Here is a 20864-nt window from a genome sequence, read left to right as displayed (position 1 = left end):
ATTGAGAATAAAAGCCTATATTTCCCTGGTTTGTAGCTCAGATAAAATACTGTGTTTCCAAAATTTTTTATCGCTCCTGCTCTGAAGTGCTTTCTTTGTCTCCATGTTCGCTCTTGATAGCAGCATTTGCACCTAGGACTTAGAAGCATTAGGCCATTTGGCCCTTCAGGCCTGCTCTGTCATTCAGTGAGTTAATGGCTAATCTGGTCATAGAATCAACGCCACATGACTGTTTGATCCTATATAACCTTTGATTGCCTTATCTCTGTCAAAAATCAGCCTTAAATGCATTTAGTGACCCAGCCTCCACCTGGGTCTCTACCTGGGGAAGAGAATTCCACATACTAAAATTTGAGAGAATTACTGTTATTGTCAAATTGTATTCCTAAATTCTACTGTCCCTGGCAAGAGAAAATATCCTCTTGGTAGCCACCATTTAAAGTTTTTTTTTCAGGATCTTGTATATTTCTATACAATCACTTCTCAATCCTCTAACTTAATGCAATTAAATCTTTTTTCAAATATAGAGACCAAAATTGGACAGATTTTTTTACCATGGTTTTGAGCAGCTGCAGCATTATTCCCTCACTTAGTCATACCTATTGGGGTAGTGCACTAGAGTAGGCAGTCATTCGAAAGTTAAACATTTAATAAAAATATGCAAAGTCCCAATTTGCCTGTTGGATAAAACCAGCTTGACAGAAAATATGGACCAGATTTCTATAATTAACAAAAACAGCTATTTATTGCAAATAAATGTGTTCCAATCACAGGTAAACAACTATGAACTGTTGACATGTAATTTCACTTGTTAATACTTTAACCATAGAATCCCTACAATTTGGAAGTAGGCCATTAGGTCCATGGAGTCCATACTGACCTTCTGAAGAGTATCCCATCCTCCTGCCTATTCCTGTAACCCTGCATATCCCATGGCTAATCAACCTAACCGAGACATCCCTGGGTACTATGGGCAATTTCCCATGGCCAGTTCACCTGATCTCCATATCTCTGGACCAGTGGAAGGAAACCAGAGCACCTGAAGGAAACACGTGCATACACGTGGAGAATGTGCAAATTCCACACAGGCAGGGTCAAATTGAATCCAGGTTCCTGGCACTGTGCGGCAGCAGTGCTAACCCCTGAGCTGCCAAATCAATGTCTAAAGCCTCTTTGCACACAGAGGTAAACACATAAACAAGAACATTGGTGTTGTGGGTGCATACAAAAGATACTGAGGAAACAGTTCAAAAGCACCAGTCCTCAGGATTTTATGTAGTGTTCCTTTAGTTTCTTAAGTTTGTGAAGTCTTTGTCTTTTTCTCTTTAGATTCTCACTTCTTCACATGATTATAAAGACTGTAACATAACTGTTAAAATGAACAAGGTAAAAACAATGACTGCAGATGCTGAAAATCAAATACTGGATTAGTGGTGCTGGAAGAGCACAGCAGTTCAGGCAGCATCCAACGAGCAGCGAAATCAACGTTTCGGGCAAAAGCCCTTCATCAGGAATAAAGGCAATGAGCCTGAAGCATGGAGAGATAAGCTAGAGGAGGGTGGGGGTGGGGAGAGAGTAGCATAGAATACAATGGGTGAGTGGGGGAGGAGATGAAGGTGATAGGTCAAGGAGGAGAGGGTGGAGTGGATAGGTGGAAAAGAAGATAGGCAGGTCGGACAAGTCAAGGAGACAGTAACTGAGCTGGAAGCTTGAAACTAGGATGAGGTGGGGGAAGGGGAGATGAGGAAGCTGTTGAAGTCCACATTGATGCCCTGAGGTACTCTATGCTACTCTCTCCCCACCCCCACCCTCCTCTAGCTTATCTCTCCATGCTTCAGGCTCACTGCCTTTATTCCTGATGAAGGGCTTTTGCCCGAAACGTTGATTTCGCTGCTCGTTGGATGCTGCCTGAACTGCTGTGCTCTTCCAGCACCACTAATCCAGTGTTAAAATGAACAGCCTACTGCAACTGCTGGGAGAAAATAAACCTATTTTCGTCAAGCTTTAGATATTTTACTGGAGGGAGAGATACAACACCATGTGCCTTTTCCACAGACGAGAGGATGCTAGTATTGTTCGCACCCACAACCTGTTAAGCCACCCAGGAGCCAATCAGATAATTGTTCTCAGGCCAATAGTCTTTGGTGTCCACAACTCGTTGCAGTTCCACAAACCAATCAGCAACATGTTTCTGGCAAAATGTGACTCTGTAGAATGTTATACACTCCCAAGAGTGAGGACAAGCATCTCTTTCCCTCTCCCCCCCCCCCCCCGGCAAGCTTGAATAAAGCAGCAGTGTAAGCACTTAATTTTTAAAACTACAATAATTCTTTCCCCTGTTCTTTATTGTAAAACAGTCTTTACATAAGTCAGTCCACATTCAAAAAGAAAAAGATACAGTATTTACAATTTGTAGATTTTAAAACAACACTTCATAAAAGCTGCTAACATCTAGACTGCATTAAATTGTGTATAGGCACTAGTGACTTTCAGTTGAGTGTCAAGTTCAATATTTTTGCCATTGGCAAGAATTCTGCCTCTTTGACAGTGTTCCATTCTATCTTTACATGATCCTCATCTAAACCATCACAGGAAAGTCTCAACCACAGCATTATTTTCTCTGAATTCAATTACTCTGGCGCCTTTTTTGCCTCTCTGATATTCCTTAAGTTGCAAATTATCATTGACCATTCATGTTCTTCCTTCAGTCTTGACAACCTTATTTGGCTCTCTTTGTACTAGTAAGGGAAAGTTAGAATGACTGCTCTTGACATTAAGACAGGATTTGAATGCAGCACCAAAAGGCCTAGCAAAATTCATCTCCATGCGAATTGCGGCAAACTCTATTGGTTGGAGTGTTAGATTGCAAAAGGGAAAATGGCTGTGGTTGTTGAACATTGATCCTCAGCCCAAACATGTCATTGTGCAGTTTCTCCGGATGATGCCCAAGACATGTCCATATTCAGCTGCGCCATCAATAATCTCTCCTTCATTAGGTCAGAAGTGGGATGTTTACTGATTCCATTTGCAAATCCTCACGTCTGTGACTGCACGTAGCAAGATCTGAACATCAGGCTTGGGCTTGTATATGCTAAGTAACATTTGTGCCATACAAATGCCACACAGTGATAGCTTCCAATGAGAGAGCACCTAAACATCTCCCCTTGAGGTTTGATAGTATCACTGAAATTCCTACCAGCAGTAACCAGGGCAGTGACCATGGATCAGAAATTTAACTAGATCAGTCTATGAATACTGTGCCTGCACAAGGATGGCTTGGGAATTCTTTGGCGCGTAACTCATTTCCTGACTCTGCAAAACTATTAACTATGCGAAAGTGTGAAAAATATATTTCACTTGCCTAGGTTGGGGTAGCTATGTCATACTCGAAGTTCCAACCATCCAAAGCAAGACAACCTATTTGATCTGCATTCATCACTTTAAATTTTTAGTTTGTCTATCTTGGGTCCATAGCGAAAGCAGTATATACTTCTACAAAGTGCACTTTAGCAATGCGTCAAAGCTGCAGATACTTGAAAATACCACATCCTATAAGTTTCTCTCCAGGCACATAGCATACTGATTTCGAAATCCGTAGGCACTTGCTGTATGGGAGTTTTGGAGTTCACAGGAGCATGAACTTTGAGCAGGAGGGAGATCAACCAGAACAAGAGCTGTTGTTGAGACAGTCAATGATGGAAGAGTTCTTGAGAGAGTGGTACAAGGCCAGATTGCAAAAATGATGAATTATAATTCATTATGAAGTTTAGCAAAATTTGATAACCCATCACATCTTTAATGTCCGAAAAGTTATAAACAAATTATGGAATCTGTCTTGATTGCATTTGTTATTTGATGTGTTCTATAGGAGTATGTGTTACAGTATATGACTCAGGTTTACCACGTTCATTCTGTGTTAAAATTATATTGGGGTATTTGTATTTAGAATGTGTTATTGTTCTGACTTTTAAAGTATTGTTTGTTCAAAATATCTTATTCTCTTAGTAAGACTCCTGAATCTTAAATATCTTAAGTAATTTTGTCTGGTATCTAACTATATTAACGGGCTCATCTGGGATTTTAAAATAAATTTGGTGGTCTGCTTTGGGATCATGACATAATTTGCAGGGTTTCTCCATGAACAAAAAAAAAATGGATGCAACTAGAGGATTTCATCACAATATTGTAGTGCGCAGTAATTGGTATCCAAGTTTATAGCTTAGAACATGGTTAATTAAATATTAAACAATTCAAAAAATTGGAGTTTTGAAACTGCTCATTAATCACAATCTTATGGTGAAAATTTCTCCTGTATGGGTAATCAATTTTTGATTTACTGCTGAAAGAGAGAGACTTCTCATCAGGATGGATGCAGGAATCCGCAATTTCATGGGGGGCAACTTGCACAGCATGACAAAAAAAAGGGTGATTGGATGGCAAGTTGATTCTGGTCAAGCCATAGTCATGGACAGTATACCTCGGGAATAGATATCTGCTAGGCTTATGTTTGAAGAAGATACAATGCTTGGGTGCAGTCTTTCTGTTTGTAAAGAATTGGGCCTTGCATATGAATATGTGTAGCTTCCAGCAAGCGTTAAATGACTGTAACTAATAATTGGAAGTCTGATTAATCATTTTCATGAATTGCATCATGTTGCCAGGCATTCACTATTCCTGGTCAATGAAAAATTGATACATGTTGGGTCTCTTCTGTAGATCCAACTTTTCTTTAACTTCTTTTACAACTTTAATGGAAAACAGCCATAAACTAATCTGATGTCTATGTTGTCTTTTCTTCCAGAGTATTTAGAAGCTGAAAACTCTTATACAGAAGCTCTTGGTGTTTGTCCAGCATATTACCAGAAGGACAGATCTATCCTTTATTCCAATCGAGCTGCTGCAAGAATGAAACTGGTAAGCGCACATCTTTTATTATGCCTTATAATGTTCTGCAGGTTAGATTTATTGACTTTCAGGCAAACATGTTATCTTCAAAGTTTGCGAGAAGATTTGTAGCTCGGGTGCCTGTTATTGTGGTTCTGTTTGCTGCGCTGGGAATTTGTGTTGCAGACGTTTTGTCCCCTGTCTAGGTGACATCCTCAGTGCTTGGGAGCCTCCTGTGAAGCGCTTCTGTGATCTTTCCTCCAGCATTTGTCGTGGTTTAAATCTGCCGCAACCGGAAGTGGCAGATTCAAACCACTACAAATGCTGGAGGAAAGATCACAGAAGTGCTTCACAGGAGGCTCCCAAGCACTGAGGATGTCACCTAGACAGGGGGCGAAACGTCTGCAACACAAATTCTAAGCACGGAGAACAAAACATGTTATCTGTTTGAGGAAGCAGTGCTCTATTCATAGTAAATTGACTTGATTAACAGGTTTCTTTTTTCTTCATTCATGGGATGTGGGTGTCTCTCTCTAAGCCAGCAGGTTTTGTGTAACTAATTACCCAGAGGACAGCTGAATCAACCACCTAGCTGTGGGTCTGGAGTTATATATAGACCAGACCAGGTGAGGACAGCAGATTTCCTTCCCTGAAGGACTTTAGTGAACCAGGTGGGGTTTTCCTGATAATTGGCAGTCATCTGATTTCCAGATATTATTGAATTCAAATTCCACCATCTATGCCATGGTGGGGTTCGAACTCAGTGCCCTAGAACATTACCTGGGTCTCTGGATTAATAGTCTAGTAGATAATAATCTAGTGATATTATCGCTGAGAGGGTGAGTTGAGTTTTGCTTCCCAGCATCAATAATAAGGGTAAACTATTGACAAGTAATGTTTGCAAATTGAGTGGAGTTAGGTGAAACCAAGCATACTCAGATTTGCATAGAATAAATTTGCCATGAAGTATCTTTACAATTGGTGTTTTAACATATGTCCTTGTCTTCTCTGACAGGCACCTAACTGTAGACTTGGCTGACTGCTTCATATAATATTAGAAATCCATTTCCTTGAAATACAAAATCTTAGTTGTTGATGTCTGTTCCACAATGATTTTAACGCAAGTTTCCTCCAGGAAATCAGATGATATATGTTTGTGAACACAAGAATGAAAGATCTTGTTCATAAGCCTCTTGGCTGTAAGGACTGATAAAATACCAGCACATCCACCCAGTGACTTGTTCAAAAGCGTTTGTCAAATTGTTGTTCCTTCCTGATCTTTGTTTCATTTAATAAATATCCTGACCCTATTATTTCAGCTACATTGCTGGTCCTTAACTGGAAATGTAGGGGTAATTGTGAGATAAAATATTTTCATTTGGTCACACTAGTCTAGCAGTAAGATCATTAGCATTGCAGTTTATTTGTTTTTTGCAAAGTAAATACTTATGTACCAGAAAGTGTCTGCAAGTAAATTTAGTCATTGTGCTAACATTTGATGGACAAATTAGGCTTTCTTCAAAGGCATCAGGATAGGTATATGAATAGGAAGAGTTCAGAGAGATATGGGCCAAATGCTGGCAAATGGGATGAGATTAATTCAGGATATCTGTTCGGCATGGAGGAGTTGGGCCGAAGGGTGTTTATGTGCTGTCCATCTCGATGACTCCAGTGAAGTGATGATTCAGGCCTGTATGAAATTTAACTAGTTACAGTGTTCAACTTAGCTGACTCTATATTGAATTACAATTCCAACAACATCAACTACTTTCACTCCATGAATTGACTACTTGTTGTGATCCTAATGATAAATACTGACAATAATTTAACCAACAAATGAGGTGGCTAATCATAATCCTGCTGTTGACATGGGAGAAGAATTGATCTTTTCACTAGATTTTAAGCCCATTCTTATAAATTTATCTGATCATCCTACTTCAAGGAGGACACAAGTGAAAATGGAACATTTGGTTTGCACATGTAATATAAAAATATTGGTGTTGTGCAGACTGGTCAACCATATTCACATTTATCTGGGAAATGGGCACAGGCCTGCTAAGAATGTAAAGTGTCAATCCTTTGTAACAAAATGAGTTGGTTTTACTATTTTGGAAATGAAGAAAATGTGAATGTTTGTCTTTGTTTTAAAAATTCCTTATAATATTATTTCCTACTTCTACAGTAAATTTCTTGACTAATGAAAGATCAGCATATGACATACATATTGCAGGATATAAAATGCATCAAGTGGCGAAGCAGTTTTCCTGTTAACCAACTGAACTCAATCCTGCAATTTCCAAATTAAGTTTCAGTTATTTTGTGCATTCTACAATTCAGATTTAGAAAGAAATTGAGGGAAATTCTGCTTTGAAATTCACAGGTGTTGTCCAGTTGCAATTAACTTGCATTGAAGAGGTTGTTACAAAACATTTTTTAATTAAATCATTGTCCTTGTGAATTTTTTTCTCTAATACTCTTCTTATTTCAGGATAATAAGGAAGAAGCTATAACTGATTGCACCAAAGGTAAGTTTTATATTTAGTTATTTTCTGAAAGCAAATTGTTAGATGATATGAGATTACTATCTTGGATTTTAGCACCCTATAAAAATATACTTCCACTTGCATTTTTGTTCTTGTTTCCATGAAACTGAAGTATTTGAACTGCAGTTTATATTATTTTGATGGATATTCTTTTTTTTAATTTGTAGCTATTGAGTTAAATCCCAATTACATACGTGCAATACTGAGAAGGGCAGAGTTGTATGAGAAAACTGAAAAACTTGATGAAGCTCTGCAAGACTATAAAACTGTTATCGAAAAAGATCCATCAGTAGGACAAGCCAGGGAAGCCTGTATGGTAGGTATGACATAAGTGAATTCAAGTTGTACACAGTTGTTCATTGTATCTTAGAATAAAGTATAAAACATTGATTCATTTGTCAATTCAGAGTTGCTTCATATTGTATCACTGCATTTGGCATCAAGGAATACAGTATTTGTTCTTTCATATTTCAGCAGTTGTATTCCAATAAGATAAGTAATTTATTTGTCTCCCTCTCCTTAAAATGGAAAATGAATGATATAGAAGAGTGCTGCTTTTGCTTGTAGTTTGTAGAATATTAGAAACTTGCCATGTGGAGGAAATTGGAGTTGAATCTCCATCCTTTCCCTTTGCTGCATGTCGTAGCACAGAACCAGTGACTGTTGCCACCTTTGAAAATTCTTTGATTCATGACAAATCCAAAGACTGGCTAATCAGGTTCACGCTTGAATTTTGAGAGAGTTGCTTAGATTTAATGTAAGGAATTAAACATTGACAGTTCATGTTTCAATAAAAGCCACTGCTCTATGTTAATTACATATTTGTGCCATTCTACATTTGTCTTTGCTAAGTGCATACATCTGAAGTGTATTTGGGACTTCTGTGATTGCTGATTTCAGGATTTTTGTTTAATCCTTATTATGTCTTCAGCATGCTAAGTAATTGGCTGTTAATATGTTTAAGCTTCAATAGTTATACCTTGATGTTTTTGTTTCTTGCTTGAAAGAAAGCTGTGCATACATTTTGTACAATATTTTTGAGTTTAGTTCCTGAACACAGTAGCTTCTATGTATTGCTGAATGTAATTTCTTCATTAATTTGGTGCACATGTGCAGTCATTTTCATAACTACCATCATGTAGGTCTATCTCTAAATGACTCCCTGATTGTGACAAAGACCTTTGGGGCCCTATTATGTACATGGTTGAGGGGATATCAAAAACAAGGCAGGACTTGTACTATAATTAAGTGCTTGTGCGCTGAGGTGTGTGTAGGGGGAAAAGACATAGCAGTAAGATTTTGAAAGTTTGGGGTCAAAATTGAGGCTGCAGTTGGTAGAGTGGAGACCAGAAGCTGCTTTGCCAGGGGGCAGGAAGCATTATTCCTGGCCCACAAGGAGTACTAAATTTGTCGCTTATGGAACTGACAATGCTTGAGTCTCTTTCATTACTGAAAAATTTGCATAGCAGAGTTTAAGTAGTGGGGCTCCCAATTACACTGTGGTAGTCTGAGTTGTATATGTTAATAAAGCATTCAACATCTCTCTGGTTGACCTTCAGATACCATGGTATCTGTGTGTAACACCTTTGTGTCACATTTCATGTATTAAGCAGTGAAATCCCACTATCACATGGGCTTTAATATAAAGGTTTAGTTTGTCAGTTATTATGAGGTTTACCTGTTTCAGTAAAGGTCTAAAGAAAATGTCTAAAACTATTTACAAATTGTGGTGAACTCTTCAAAGTAATGATGAAATTGAACTGAGAGTATTAGTATTCGATGTTGACGGTGAAGTTGTTTTGAATGCAATAATGAGGTTCATCCTTGGATTTTGAGAGAGTTGCTTAATTTTCCATTGGTCTTTGAATTTAAATAGGATAACTTTGAGTGTACTCAAAATAAGGTAGGTGAGCTTGCAGGATAGATAGTAGCTGGGACTTCGATGTTGTGATCATTTCGGAGACATGGATAAAGCAGGGTCAGGAATGGATGTTCCAGGTTCCAGGATTTAGATCTTGCATTAAGAACACGGAAGGCGGTAAAAGAGGGGGGGTTGTGGCCTTGAGACTATAACGGTGGCTGAAAGAACTTTTGCTGAGGACTTGTCCACTGAGGTAGTATGGGCTGAGGTTAGAAACAGGAGAGGAGAGGTCACACTGCTGGGAGTTTTTTATAGGCCTCCGCAGAGTTCCGGGGATGTGGAGGAGAGTATCGGCAAAATGATTCGGTTGGGGATGATCGTTATGGGGGACTTTAACTTTCCCAACATTGACTGGAAATACTATAACTATAGTATGTAGGATGGATCAATTTTTGTCCAATGTGTGCAGGAGGGTTTCCTGACACAAAGTAAGGGCCAACAAGAGAGGAGGTCACACTGGATCTGGTGGTTAGTAATGAACCAGGCCAAGTGTTTGATTTAGCGATAGGTGAGCACTTTGGAGAGAGTGACCACAATTTAGTTACATTCAGTTTAGTGATGGAAGGGGATAGGCATATACCACTGGGCAAGAGTTATGGATGGAGGAAGGGCAATTATAATGCAACTAGGCAAGACTTAGGATGCATAACATGGGGTAGCAAAATGCAGGGGATGGGGACAGTTGAAATGTGGAGCTGGTTTAAGGCACAGATATTGCATGTACCTTGATAAATATCTCCCTGTCAGGCAGGGAGGAAGTGATAATAGAAAGGGAACCATGGTTTACTAAAGAATTTGCATCTGTTAAGCGGAAGGAGGAGGCTTATGTGATGTTGAGACAAGATGGTTTAGATAAGGCAATGAAGAGTTACAGGTTGGCTAGTAAGGACTTAAAGAGAGAGTTAAGAAGAGCAAGGACAGGACATGAGCAGTCTTTAGCAAGTAGAATAAAGGAGAGCCATAAAGCTTTCTAGAGGTATGTGAGGAATAAAAGGATGACTAGGATAGGAATAGGGTCAATCAAAGACAGAAGTTGTGTCTGGACACTGGAGAGGTGCTAAACGAATATTTTTCATCTGTTTTCACTCAGGAAAAGGAAAATATTACATAGGAGAAGAATGAAATATGGGATATTAGACTAGAAAGGATCGAGGTTAGTAACGAGGAGGTATTATCAATTCTGGAAGGAGTGAGTCCCCTGGCCCAGATGGGATTTATCTGTGGATTCTCTAGGAGGCTAGGGAGGAGATGCTGGAGCCTTTGTCCTTGATCTTTGAGTTGTCATTGTCTGCAGGTTTAGTACCAGAGGACTGAAGGATTGCAATTTTGTGCCCTTGTTCAAGAAGGGGAGAAGAAATGAGCTAGGCAATTATAGACCAGGGAGCCTTATGTCTGTTGTTGGAAAAGTTTTGGAAAGGATTATAAGAGAGAGGATTTATAACCATCTAGCAAGCAACAATTTGATTTCAGATAGTCAGCATGGTTTCGTCAAGGGCAGGTCGTGTCTCTCAAACTTCATTGAGTTTTTTTGAGAAGGTGACCAAGCATGTGGATGAGGGTAGGGCAGTTGACGTGGTGTGCGTGGACTTTAGTAAAGCCTTTGATAAGGTTCCACATAGTAGGCTTTTGGAGAAAATGCAGAGGCATGTGATTGAAGGTGATTTAGTAGTTTGGATTTGAAACTGGCTTTCTGTAAAAAGGCAGCGAGTGGTGATTGATGGAAAATATTCAGCGTGGAGTCTGGTTACTAGTGGTGTATCGTAAGGATCTGTTTTGGGATCACTGCTGCTTGTCATTTTTATAAATGACTTGGACGCAGGCATAGGTGGATGGGTTAGTAAGTTTGCAGATGACACTAAAGTCAGTGGAGTAGTAGACACTATGGAAGAATGTTGCTTGGGGTCTTAGATAAACTGCAGAATTGGGCTGAGAGGTGGCAAGTGGAGTTCAATGCAGATAAATGTGAAGTGATTCACTTGGGAAGAATAACAAGAAGGCAGAATACTGGGTCAATGGAAAGATTCTTGGTAGTGTGGATGTGCAGAGGGATCTTGGAGTCCATGTACATAGATCCCTGAAAGTTGCCACCCAGGTTGATAGTGCTGTTAAGAAGGCACAAGGTGTGTTCGGTTTTATTGGCAGAGGGATTGAGTTCCAGAGCTGTAATGTCCTGTTGCAACTAAACAAAACCCTAGTGTGGCTACACTTGGAATATTGTGTACAGTTCTGATCGTCCCATTACAGAAAGGATGTTGAAGTATTGGAAAAGGTGCAGAGGAGATTTACCAGGATGTTGTCTGGTCTGGAGGGAAGGCCTTATGAGGAAAGGCTGAGGCGCTTGGGTCTGTTCTCATTGGAAAGAAGACGACTAAAAGGGGATTTGATAGAGACATACAAGGTGATCAGAGGATTAGATACAGTAGACAGTGAAAGTCTTTTTCCCCGGATGATGACATCAGCTTGTACGAGGGAGCATAGCTACAAATTGAAGGGTGATTGATTTAAGACAGATGTCTGAGGCAGGTTCTTTACTCTGAGTGGTAAGGACGTAGAATGTCCTGCCTGCCAGTGTAGTTAACTCAGCCACATTGGGGGCATTTAAACAATCCTTGGAGAAGCACATGGATGATGATGGGACAGTGTAGGGGGATGGCCTTAGGTTAGTTCACAGGTCAGTGCAATATCCAGGGCCTGTTCTGCGCTGTACTGTTCTATGTTCTAAGTGTCCACATTTGGAGAAAGCCAGTATGGTGCATTGAAAATTGTGCATTTTAATAGAAAAGAAGAAATTTGTTTTAAAATCCGAACAAGGTTTTGGTTAAATGATTGTAAAATCCTCATTCTGAAATTCCTTAATTTTTTTTGTGCATTTTTTGGTTCTTTCCTTATTGTTTTCACCTGTGATTTGAACTATTTCACTGATGTTATTCAAAGATTTTATAATTATAACATCTTTTATCTTTGTGTGTCAGAATGGATGTGTTGTTTTGGTGTTACCTGCCAGATGTTTTTATTCTCAAGCTTCTCTTTATTTTATCACATCGTTTTTACCAAATGATGTAAGGAAGAAATTGTAATAGGCAAATCTCCCTTCTACACGATGTTTTAATATATTATGTTTTAAAGTAAAAATGAAGGAACAAACATGGTTTCTGGCTGACTTAATGATATTGCCCTTGGTACTATCAACAAACTCCATGGTATTGCCTGCTTTTTGTTTTGAATTTACAAGTCTGACCATTTGTACATTATATAGTAGCATTCTATCTAATTACAAAATACTTTGGAAATTGGATATCTGAAATAAATCTGTTGGAAACTTCCAAGCCCTGCAGAGAAAGTATCAGGTTGATAACTCAATTCTGCATTGAGCTCATGATCCTAAAACATCGATACTCCTCTGCAGATGCTGCAAGGCCTGCTTAAATATTTCCAGCTTTTTCTGTTTTTATTTCAGAATTGCATGGAGTGCTTGAGAAACATATGCACATCTGTAGTTGGAACAAAGTATATTCTACATGAATAAAGGCAGTGTGTGGTCTAGAACTAAATCCATATGTATCCTAAGCAAGCCCTGGACAAACTTGTAGAAAAAGATTTTAAAACATTTATGGCATCCTGATGGAAATGTTATTTCCAATAATATAGTCAAATACTAACAAAAACCGAGGTCTTTCTAATAATATAAATAATATACAAGTTGTTCAGCTACCACACACATTTTGTTAACGCAATTGGCGAATTGAGGACACTATCTAAAGTGCGGACTTTTAAAGTATGTGTTGGCTGTAACGTGATTAGATCGCCGATACTTTACTCGCTGTTTCTAAAATGTTGTTTTTCTGGAACATGGGATTGCATAAGAACGCAACCATTGTGTTACAGAAGAACTACCTGTATCTACCAGCATTTCCATTTAAAAGTATATTTCACTTTTTGACTTCGAAGCGACTGACCTTTGTAGTTGCATGCTTTGGCCTCTGAGTGGCACCATGGTTTCACCACAAATTGTTTTGTGGAAAATATTTCTAATTGCAATTTTGTCCATGGAGAATGGAATTCTACATATCTCAATTAAGAATTTAACAAATCATGGAAAATTGTCTTTCATTACTTTAAATTTATTCAGTATATTGTCATATAAGCCTTTCAGTAAAGCTTTTCATTAGACCTGGAATTGTTAGTGATTCCTGTCATTATCGTGTGAAACTGTCATCACGTTCTGATCCTTGCATGTGCAAAGTTAAACCAAAATCCAGAAGTTGGCAGTCAGTAATTTTTTGTTCCTCCAGATGGTACATTGTTAAAGTTCCTGCAGATAGCAGGCAATCCTTCAGAAATCATTAAATCAATGAGCAAGGTTCCTTCTAAGCTGCATGCTGTGCAGCTACTCAGAGATTCCACGTACTCTGCACATGCCGACTCAAAGGCATTACTTCTGGAAAGCACTTTGCGTATGGACCTTGGAGGTCTATATAGTGGAAAAATAATTGAGAGGACGAACTGATGAGAACTTACCATTTTATATTGTACTGATATTAAACTCCTCATAATTTATTAAGAAAGCCAAACTTTAACTGACTTTATAATAGTATGCTAATTTTTTTCTGCATGAAACCAATTTCTCATTGACTCTCCTTCTCTTAAACCTTCTCTTAAATTTATTCCCTTTGTTTGTTGACCCCTTTATTAATGGAAAACGCTTTCCTTTTCCCACCTATCTATGCTGCTCTGTCTTATACAGTACAGTCAGGTACCTGCTTAACCATTGCCACTTCAAGAAAAATGAGCCCAACTTTTTCTCATAGCTGCGATTCTCCTAGGCAGCATCCTGGTAAAGCGTTTCTGCACCCTCTCATACTGTCATATCCTTCCTGTAATGTGGTGGCCAGAACTGCACACAGCTAGCTGGCCGAACCAATGTTTTATACAGTTGCATGACCTCTCTCCTCTTGTATTCTGTGCCTCGGCTGTTAAAGGCGAGTATCCCATCTACCACCTTAATCATTTTATCTCCTGCCCTACTACCTTTAGGGATCTGTGGGTATGCACATCAATGTTCCTGTGATCATTACTTTTCAGAGTCCTACAATTCATAGTGTAACCTCTTGCTTTGTTAGCCCTTTTTAAGTGCATTAGCTCACACTTTACCGAACTCCATTTGACACTTCTTTGATCAGCCAGCCAGTCTGTCAATCGCCTCCTGCAGTTTACAGCTATCGTCTTCACTGTTTACCACCCTTCCAATCTGTGTCATCCATGGACTTATTGATCACACCCCCACTTGTTCATTAATGTACACCACAAACAGCAAAGGTCCCAGCACCAACCCCTATGGGTCAGAGTTATTGAGCTGGAATGCGCACCTGGAAAGTCTGCTTCAGAAATCATTGCAAATTTTGTTATTTAATTGTAAATAATCACAAATGAAAGTACCATGAAATGATGCAGAATGTAGGATTTTAAGGTAACGATCCAAATTACCTTTGCATATCGTATTCCAATTAATCCTTTCTCTCTAGCCCATTTCACCAGAAGGCTGAATGCATTTGTTCTTGCCTCCCAAACTGCAATGCTGCAGGAGGTTATCTTATATTCTGTAAGTACTTCGAGGATTGTGTACTGCACATCACATTATGTTTGATATTTATCTATGAACTGATTATGCAGCTAGTGCAATTTGACTGCTCCTTCAGCTATTTTCCATAAAGCCCGCCAGATTAAAAATCCTAATAGATTACTTCAGCTTCTTAAATTCAAACTGGCAATCACTTCTAAATTGAATTAGTTTTAGACATGTCGACACAATTTAAAGTCAAACATAGTCCTTTCCTTCAAATCTCCTATTGTACTCTTGACTCATCATCCGCATCCACCCATTCCAAGTCCTGCCCTGCAAATAATAGATACAAAACTGCTTTTGTTTTCGTTTTAATCCATTCCTAGAATGTGGATGTTGCTGGCTAGGCCAGTATTTATTGCCCATCTCTTGAAAAGGTGGTGAACGTCTTGAGCAGCTGCGGTCCATGTGTTGTAAGTAAATCCATAGTTCCATTAAGGAGGGAATTCAAGGATTTTGACCCAATGACACCGAAGCAATGGCATTTGTTTCCAAGTTAAGATAGAGTGTGGCTTGGAAGGAAACGTACTTGGTAGTGTTCCTAGGTATTTGCTTCCTTTGTCCTACTAACTGGTAATGGGGCAGTCAAAGGAGTTTTAGTGAATTTCTCCAGTGAATCTTGTAGCTGGTACACATTGCAGTTGCTGAGCATCACTGGACGGAGTAGATGTTTATGGATATGCTGTTAATTAAGCAGGCTGCTTTCTCATGGATGGTGTCAAGCTTCATCATCAAGGAGTACTGATATTTCAGCCAAGTGAGGTGCATTAGTTGGTAAGCAGAAAATTTCAAGTCCCATGGTTGACATTAAGGACAAAAGGGTAACCGGGAGAGGATAGGGCCCCTCAAAGATCAGCAAGACGGCCTTTGTGTGGAGCTGCAGAAAATGGGGGAGATACTAAACGAGTATTTTGCATCAATGTTTACTGTGGAAAAGGACATGGAAGATATAGAATGTAGGGAAATAGATGGTGACATCTTGAAAAATGTCTATATTAAAGAGGAGGAAGTGCTGGATGTCTTGAAATGCATAAAGGTGGATAAATCCCCAGGACCTGATCAGGTGTACCCTAGAACTCTGTGGGAAGCTAGAGAAGTGATTGCTGGGCCTCTTGCTGAGATATTTGTATCGTCGATAGTCACAGGTGAGGTGTTGGTAGACTGGAGGTGGGCTAACGTGGTGGCCACTGTTTAAGAAGGATGGTAAGGACAAGCCAGGGAATTATAGACCAGTGAGGTTGAAGTCTGTGTTGGGCAAGTTGTTGGAGGGAATCCTGAGGGACAGGGTGTTCATGTATTTAGAAAGGCAAGGACTGATAAGGGGTAGTCAACATGGCTTTGTGCGTGGGAAATCATGTCTCACAAACTTGATTGATTAGGGCAGAGTGGTAGATGTGACCTATGCGGACTTCAGTAAGGCGTTTAACGAGGTTCCCCATAGGAGATTGGTTAGCAAGATTAGATCTCATAGAATACAGGCAGAACTAGCCATTTGGATACAGAACTGGCTCAAATGTAGAAGACAGAGGGTGGAGGGTTGTTTTTCAGACTGGAGGCCTATGACCAGTGGAGCGCCACAAGGATCGGTGCTGGGTCCAGTACTTTTCATCATTAATATAAATGATTTTGATGTGAGCGTAAGAGGTACAGTTTGCAGATGACACCAAAATTGGAGGTGTAGTGGACACCAAAGAAGGTTACCTCAGATTATAACAGGATCTTGACCAGATAGGCCAATAGGCTGAGAAGTGGCAGATGGAGTTTAATTTAGATAAATGCGAGGTGCTGCATTTTGGGAAAGCAAATCTTAGCAGGACTTATACATTTAATGGTAAGGTCCTAGGGAGTGTTGCTGAACGAGACCTTGGAGTGCAGGTTCATAGCTCCCTGAAAGTAGAGTTGCAGGTCGATAGGGTAGTGAAGGTTGCATTTGTTTTTTTTTTAAGATTACTTAGTTTGGAAACAGGCCCTTTGGCCCAGCAAGTCCACACCGACCCACCAAAGCGCAACCCACCCAGACCCATTCCCTACATTTACCCCTTCACCTAACACTTCAGGCAATTTAGCATGGCCAATTCACCTAACCTGCACATTTTTGGATTGTGGGAGGAAACCGGAGCACCCGGAGGAAAGCCACGCAGACATGGGGAGAATGTGCAAACTCCACACAGAGAGTCGCCTGAGGCGGGAATTGAACCCGGGTCTCTGACGCTGTGAGGCAGCAGGCTTTCCTTTATTGGTCAGATTATTGAGTACAGGAGTTGGGAGGTCATGTTGCAGCTGTACAGGACATTGGTTAGGCCACTGTTGGAATATTGCGTGCAATTCTGGTCTCCTTCCTATCGGAAAGATGTTGCGAAAGTGTTCAGAAAAGATTTACAAGGATGTTGCCAGGGTTGGAGGATTTGAGCTATAGGGAGACCTGAACAGGCTGGGGCTGTTTTCTCTGGAGCATCGGAGGCTGAGGGGTGACATTATAGAGATTTACAAAATTATGAGGGGCACGGATAGGATAAATAGACAAAGTCCTTTCCCTGGGGTCGGGGAGTCCAGAACTAGAGGGCATAGGTTTAGGGTGAGAGGGGAAAGATATAAAAGAGACCTAAGGGGCAACATTTTCATGCAGAGCATGGTATGTGTTTGGAATGAGCTGCCAGAAGAAGTGGTGGAGGCTAGTACAATTGCAACATTTAAGAGGCATTTGGATGGGTATATGAATAGGAAGGGTTTAGAAGGAAATGGGCCAAGTGCTGGCATTTGGGACTAGATTGCGTTTGGATATCTGGTAGGCATGGACAGGTTGGACCGAAGGGTCAGTTTCCATGTTGTACGTCTCTGACTCTATGACCTGATGCAGTGAGACTTCATGAGATCCAAGTTTAATGTTAAGGGCTCCTTCCTAATTATATGCTACTGTACTACCACCTCTGTTGTGGGTCTATCCTTGCGATAGGACAAAACATTCTCTGGGCTGGTTATGGGGCATGATATCTGGGACATTTATCGTAAAGTACAATTTAATAAGAATGACCATGTGCAACTGTTGCTTGATTGTCTGCGAGACTGCTCTCGCAATTTTGACACAAGTCTCAAAACGTTTAACAAGACGACTTTACAGCGTCAACAGGGTGATTTTTACTGTTATTGATTTTGATGCCCAGGCCATATCTTGTTGACTGTCCGGTTTCAGTTCTTTCTTTAAACTTCGTATTAGTTTTGATAAAGCTGAGTAGTTTGCTGGGTTTTTAGTGCAGTTGAATGCTAAACACATTGCTGTGGGTCTGGAATTGAATGTAGGAGTTCAAGGTAAAAATAACAGATCTCCTTCCCTGTAGGACATTAGTAAATCACTAAATGCTGAATAAGCAATGCCATATGTTAGCACATTGGATTATGGTCGGAGATACTTTAAGTCAAATTATGTTGTCTCTTGTGCATAGTGCAAGTTCTTTATATATCAGGGGTCTTCAGATGGGCTTCTGCAAGAATGTTTCAAGGGCGCATCCACAAATTAACCAGAGAACAGATCAACATATGAATTTTGCCTATGTCTTTATGAATTTTTAACTTCATGCTTGACCCCCATGGCCATTTGATTCATACAGTGTCCAGTAACTGAAATTTGCTCCTGATGTAAAGGCATGAATACTCAGTTGCAGCGTATCATTGCACCTTATGCCCGAGCCTTGATATGGTAGTAATTGTCCTCACCTAGACCTTACACTCGTAATACCTTATGCCACTGAAGCCTTGAAACAGTAGGTGGGCAGACAGTAAAGGTGAATCACTGGGCCGAGCAAATTATCCCCCTACTTCTCTGAGTAATCACTAATCCAGGATGAACCGTAACAGTAACAGAAACAGGTAGCTGGAAAAGCTCAGCAGGTCTGGCAGAATTTGTGAAGAGAAATCAAAATTCATGTTTTTGGGTCCAGTCACCCTTCCTCAGAGCTGATGGTAGCTAGGGAAATGTCAGTTTACATGCAGAAGATAGGGTGGGGTGAGGGGGTAGGGAGTAAATGATAGGTGGGAACAGAGCCCGAAGAGAGAGAAGAGCAATTGGACAGACAAAGGATTCGATAACAATCTGGCTAGGAGGGTGAATAGCAGTTCTTCCAGCTTGCACTCAGCTTTGCTGGAGCACTGCAGCAAGCCTGGCTGATGTTGGCCCCGGGAACAGGAGGGTGTGTTAACTTGGCAGGCAGCTGGAAGTTTGCGGTCTTTTCTGTGAACAGAACGTTAAGTATTCTGCAAAATGGTCACCCAGTGTACTCTTTGTTTCCACAATGTAGAGGCGACTATTGTAATCGTGAGCAGCGAATGCAGTAGACTAGATTGTGAAAAGTGCTGGTAAACTGCTTCATCTGGAAGGTATGTTTAGGTCCTTGGATACTGAGGGGGAAGGAGGTAAATAGGTAGGTGTTACACCTTTGGTGGTTGTAGGGGAAGGTGCTTTGGTGGGGGTGGGGTGAGGTGTTGGGACTGAAGGAAGAGTGGAAGAGGGAACGGTCCGTTAACAGTGGCATGGATGTGTGTTCGTTGAACATATGTCCACATCTTAACAGAATTGTTGATTCAGCAACAAGCTTCCCATTAGCTAAGTAAAATAAAAGTAGTAATAAAGATATGAGTAATTTTTATATAAGAAAAAATGTGCATACTATGTAACATAGAATAGATACTTGGGACAGGTAAAAGAGCTGAACATTCTGGATCACTCAATAACATCAACTGTGTGTGTCATTATTACCCCACAAGAATTGTCAGCTTTTATTGTACGTTTTATCAAATGAAAATCTTGAGCACCCTTTTGTTTAACTCTTTGACCAGCCAAAGTAGATATAATAATTTAAAGAGTTATCATCTCCAATGGTAGTTTAATGTATCAAATTAAAATAATGAAAAGGATACATTCTTAGCAAACCTATTTCTTCCTGAATATACTTTCATTTATATTGCACCTCGGTAATGCAGAAAAGAATGTTTCACAAATGGTCTCTAACTAGCACTTTTCACCCAAATGCATGTTTGCTGTATACAACTAATTCATATACAGTTATGATCCTTTTAAGATTTCTGTGCACATGTGCATCTTAAAGGGAAAATTGGTTAAGCACAATCTGTTCGTTGCTCTACAGGATATGTTCTGGTTTGTTGCACTATCGCATAGTTCAGAGGAAACATTGCTGAGCAGGAAAGAGAATTTGTTGGCCATCTCAAAACTTGTTAGGGTTTGTAGGTCTCAATTTAGAATTTCAAGAGTAGTGCTAAGGTGTGTAGAAGTCCTGCCAACAATGACTTGGCAAAACAAGACTAAGTGCACAAGGTCAGCATTCAAAGTGTGTCACATTTTGGGAAAGAACACAGGGTTCCAAGAGAGTTCAGAGATATCGTGACACAGTCATGCAAAGATTTGCAAATGAAAAGGGAGAGAATGGTATGGCTTAATTTGGATGTGAATGAGATCTTACAACCTCACATGAGACTTTACAGTTTTAGCCAAGATGAAATTTGAGAGGGTGGATAAAGATTGGTACTACAATAATCAAAACTGGAGGTCACTAAATTGTAGGAGAGTGTTTTGGTAGTCTGGAATCGAGTTAAGGAATGTTGTGGAAGTTAGTTTATTAACAATGACTTGCATGTGTTTAAAGTCAAGTTGAGATTATGTATACAATTAAGTTTGACCTGAGTGTGGCTGGAGAGAGTGATGAAATCAATGTGATCAGATTAGGCTTTATGATTCTGTCCTAAAATATCAGTGTAATCTTCGCAACATGCTAAATTGGAGCAGGAATAAGCCATTCAGTCATTTGAACTGGTCTGCTATCAATCTGTTCAACTGCAAAATAAAAATGCTAATTCAAGCTAATATACAAGGCAATCTGACAACAGC

General features: G+C 39.9%; 1 protein-coding gene across 1 annotated transcript in view; it reads left to right on the top strand.

Moving 5' to 3' along the window:
* Positions 1 to 20864, top strand: part of ttc1 (tetratricopeptide repeat domain 1) — a 56672-nt gene that overhangs the window by 10016 nt on the left and 25792 nt on the right. The window contains exons 4-6 of the mRNA XM_072591034.1: positions 4802 to 4914; positions 7373 to 7409; positions 7595 to 7743. Of these exons, the coding sequence (XP_072447135.1) occupies positions 4802 to 4914; positions 7373 to 7409; positions 7595 to 7743 (299 nt within the window). The remainder of the gene's footprint in view (positions 1 to 4801; positions 4915 to 7372; positions 7410 to 7594; positions 7744 to 20864) is intronic.

The sequence above is a fragment of the Chiloscyllium punctatum genome, chromosome 20 (assembly GCF_047496795.1).
Source record: "Chiloscyllium punctatum isolate Juve2018m chromosome 20, sChiPun1.3, whole genome shotgun sequence".
Taxonomy (NCBI): domain Eukaryota; kingdom Metazoa; phylum Chordata; class Chondrichthyes; order Orectolobiformes; family Hemiscylliidae; genus Chiloscyllium; species Chiloscyllium punctatum.
The sequence above is the reverse complement of the archived record's forward strand: the minus strand, read 5'-3'. Positions and strand labels throughout refer to the sequence as shown.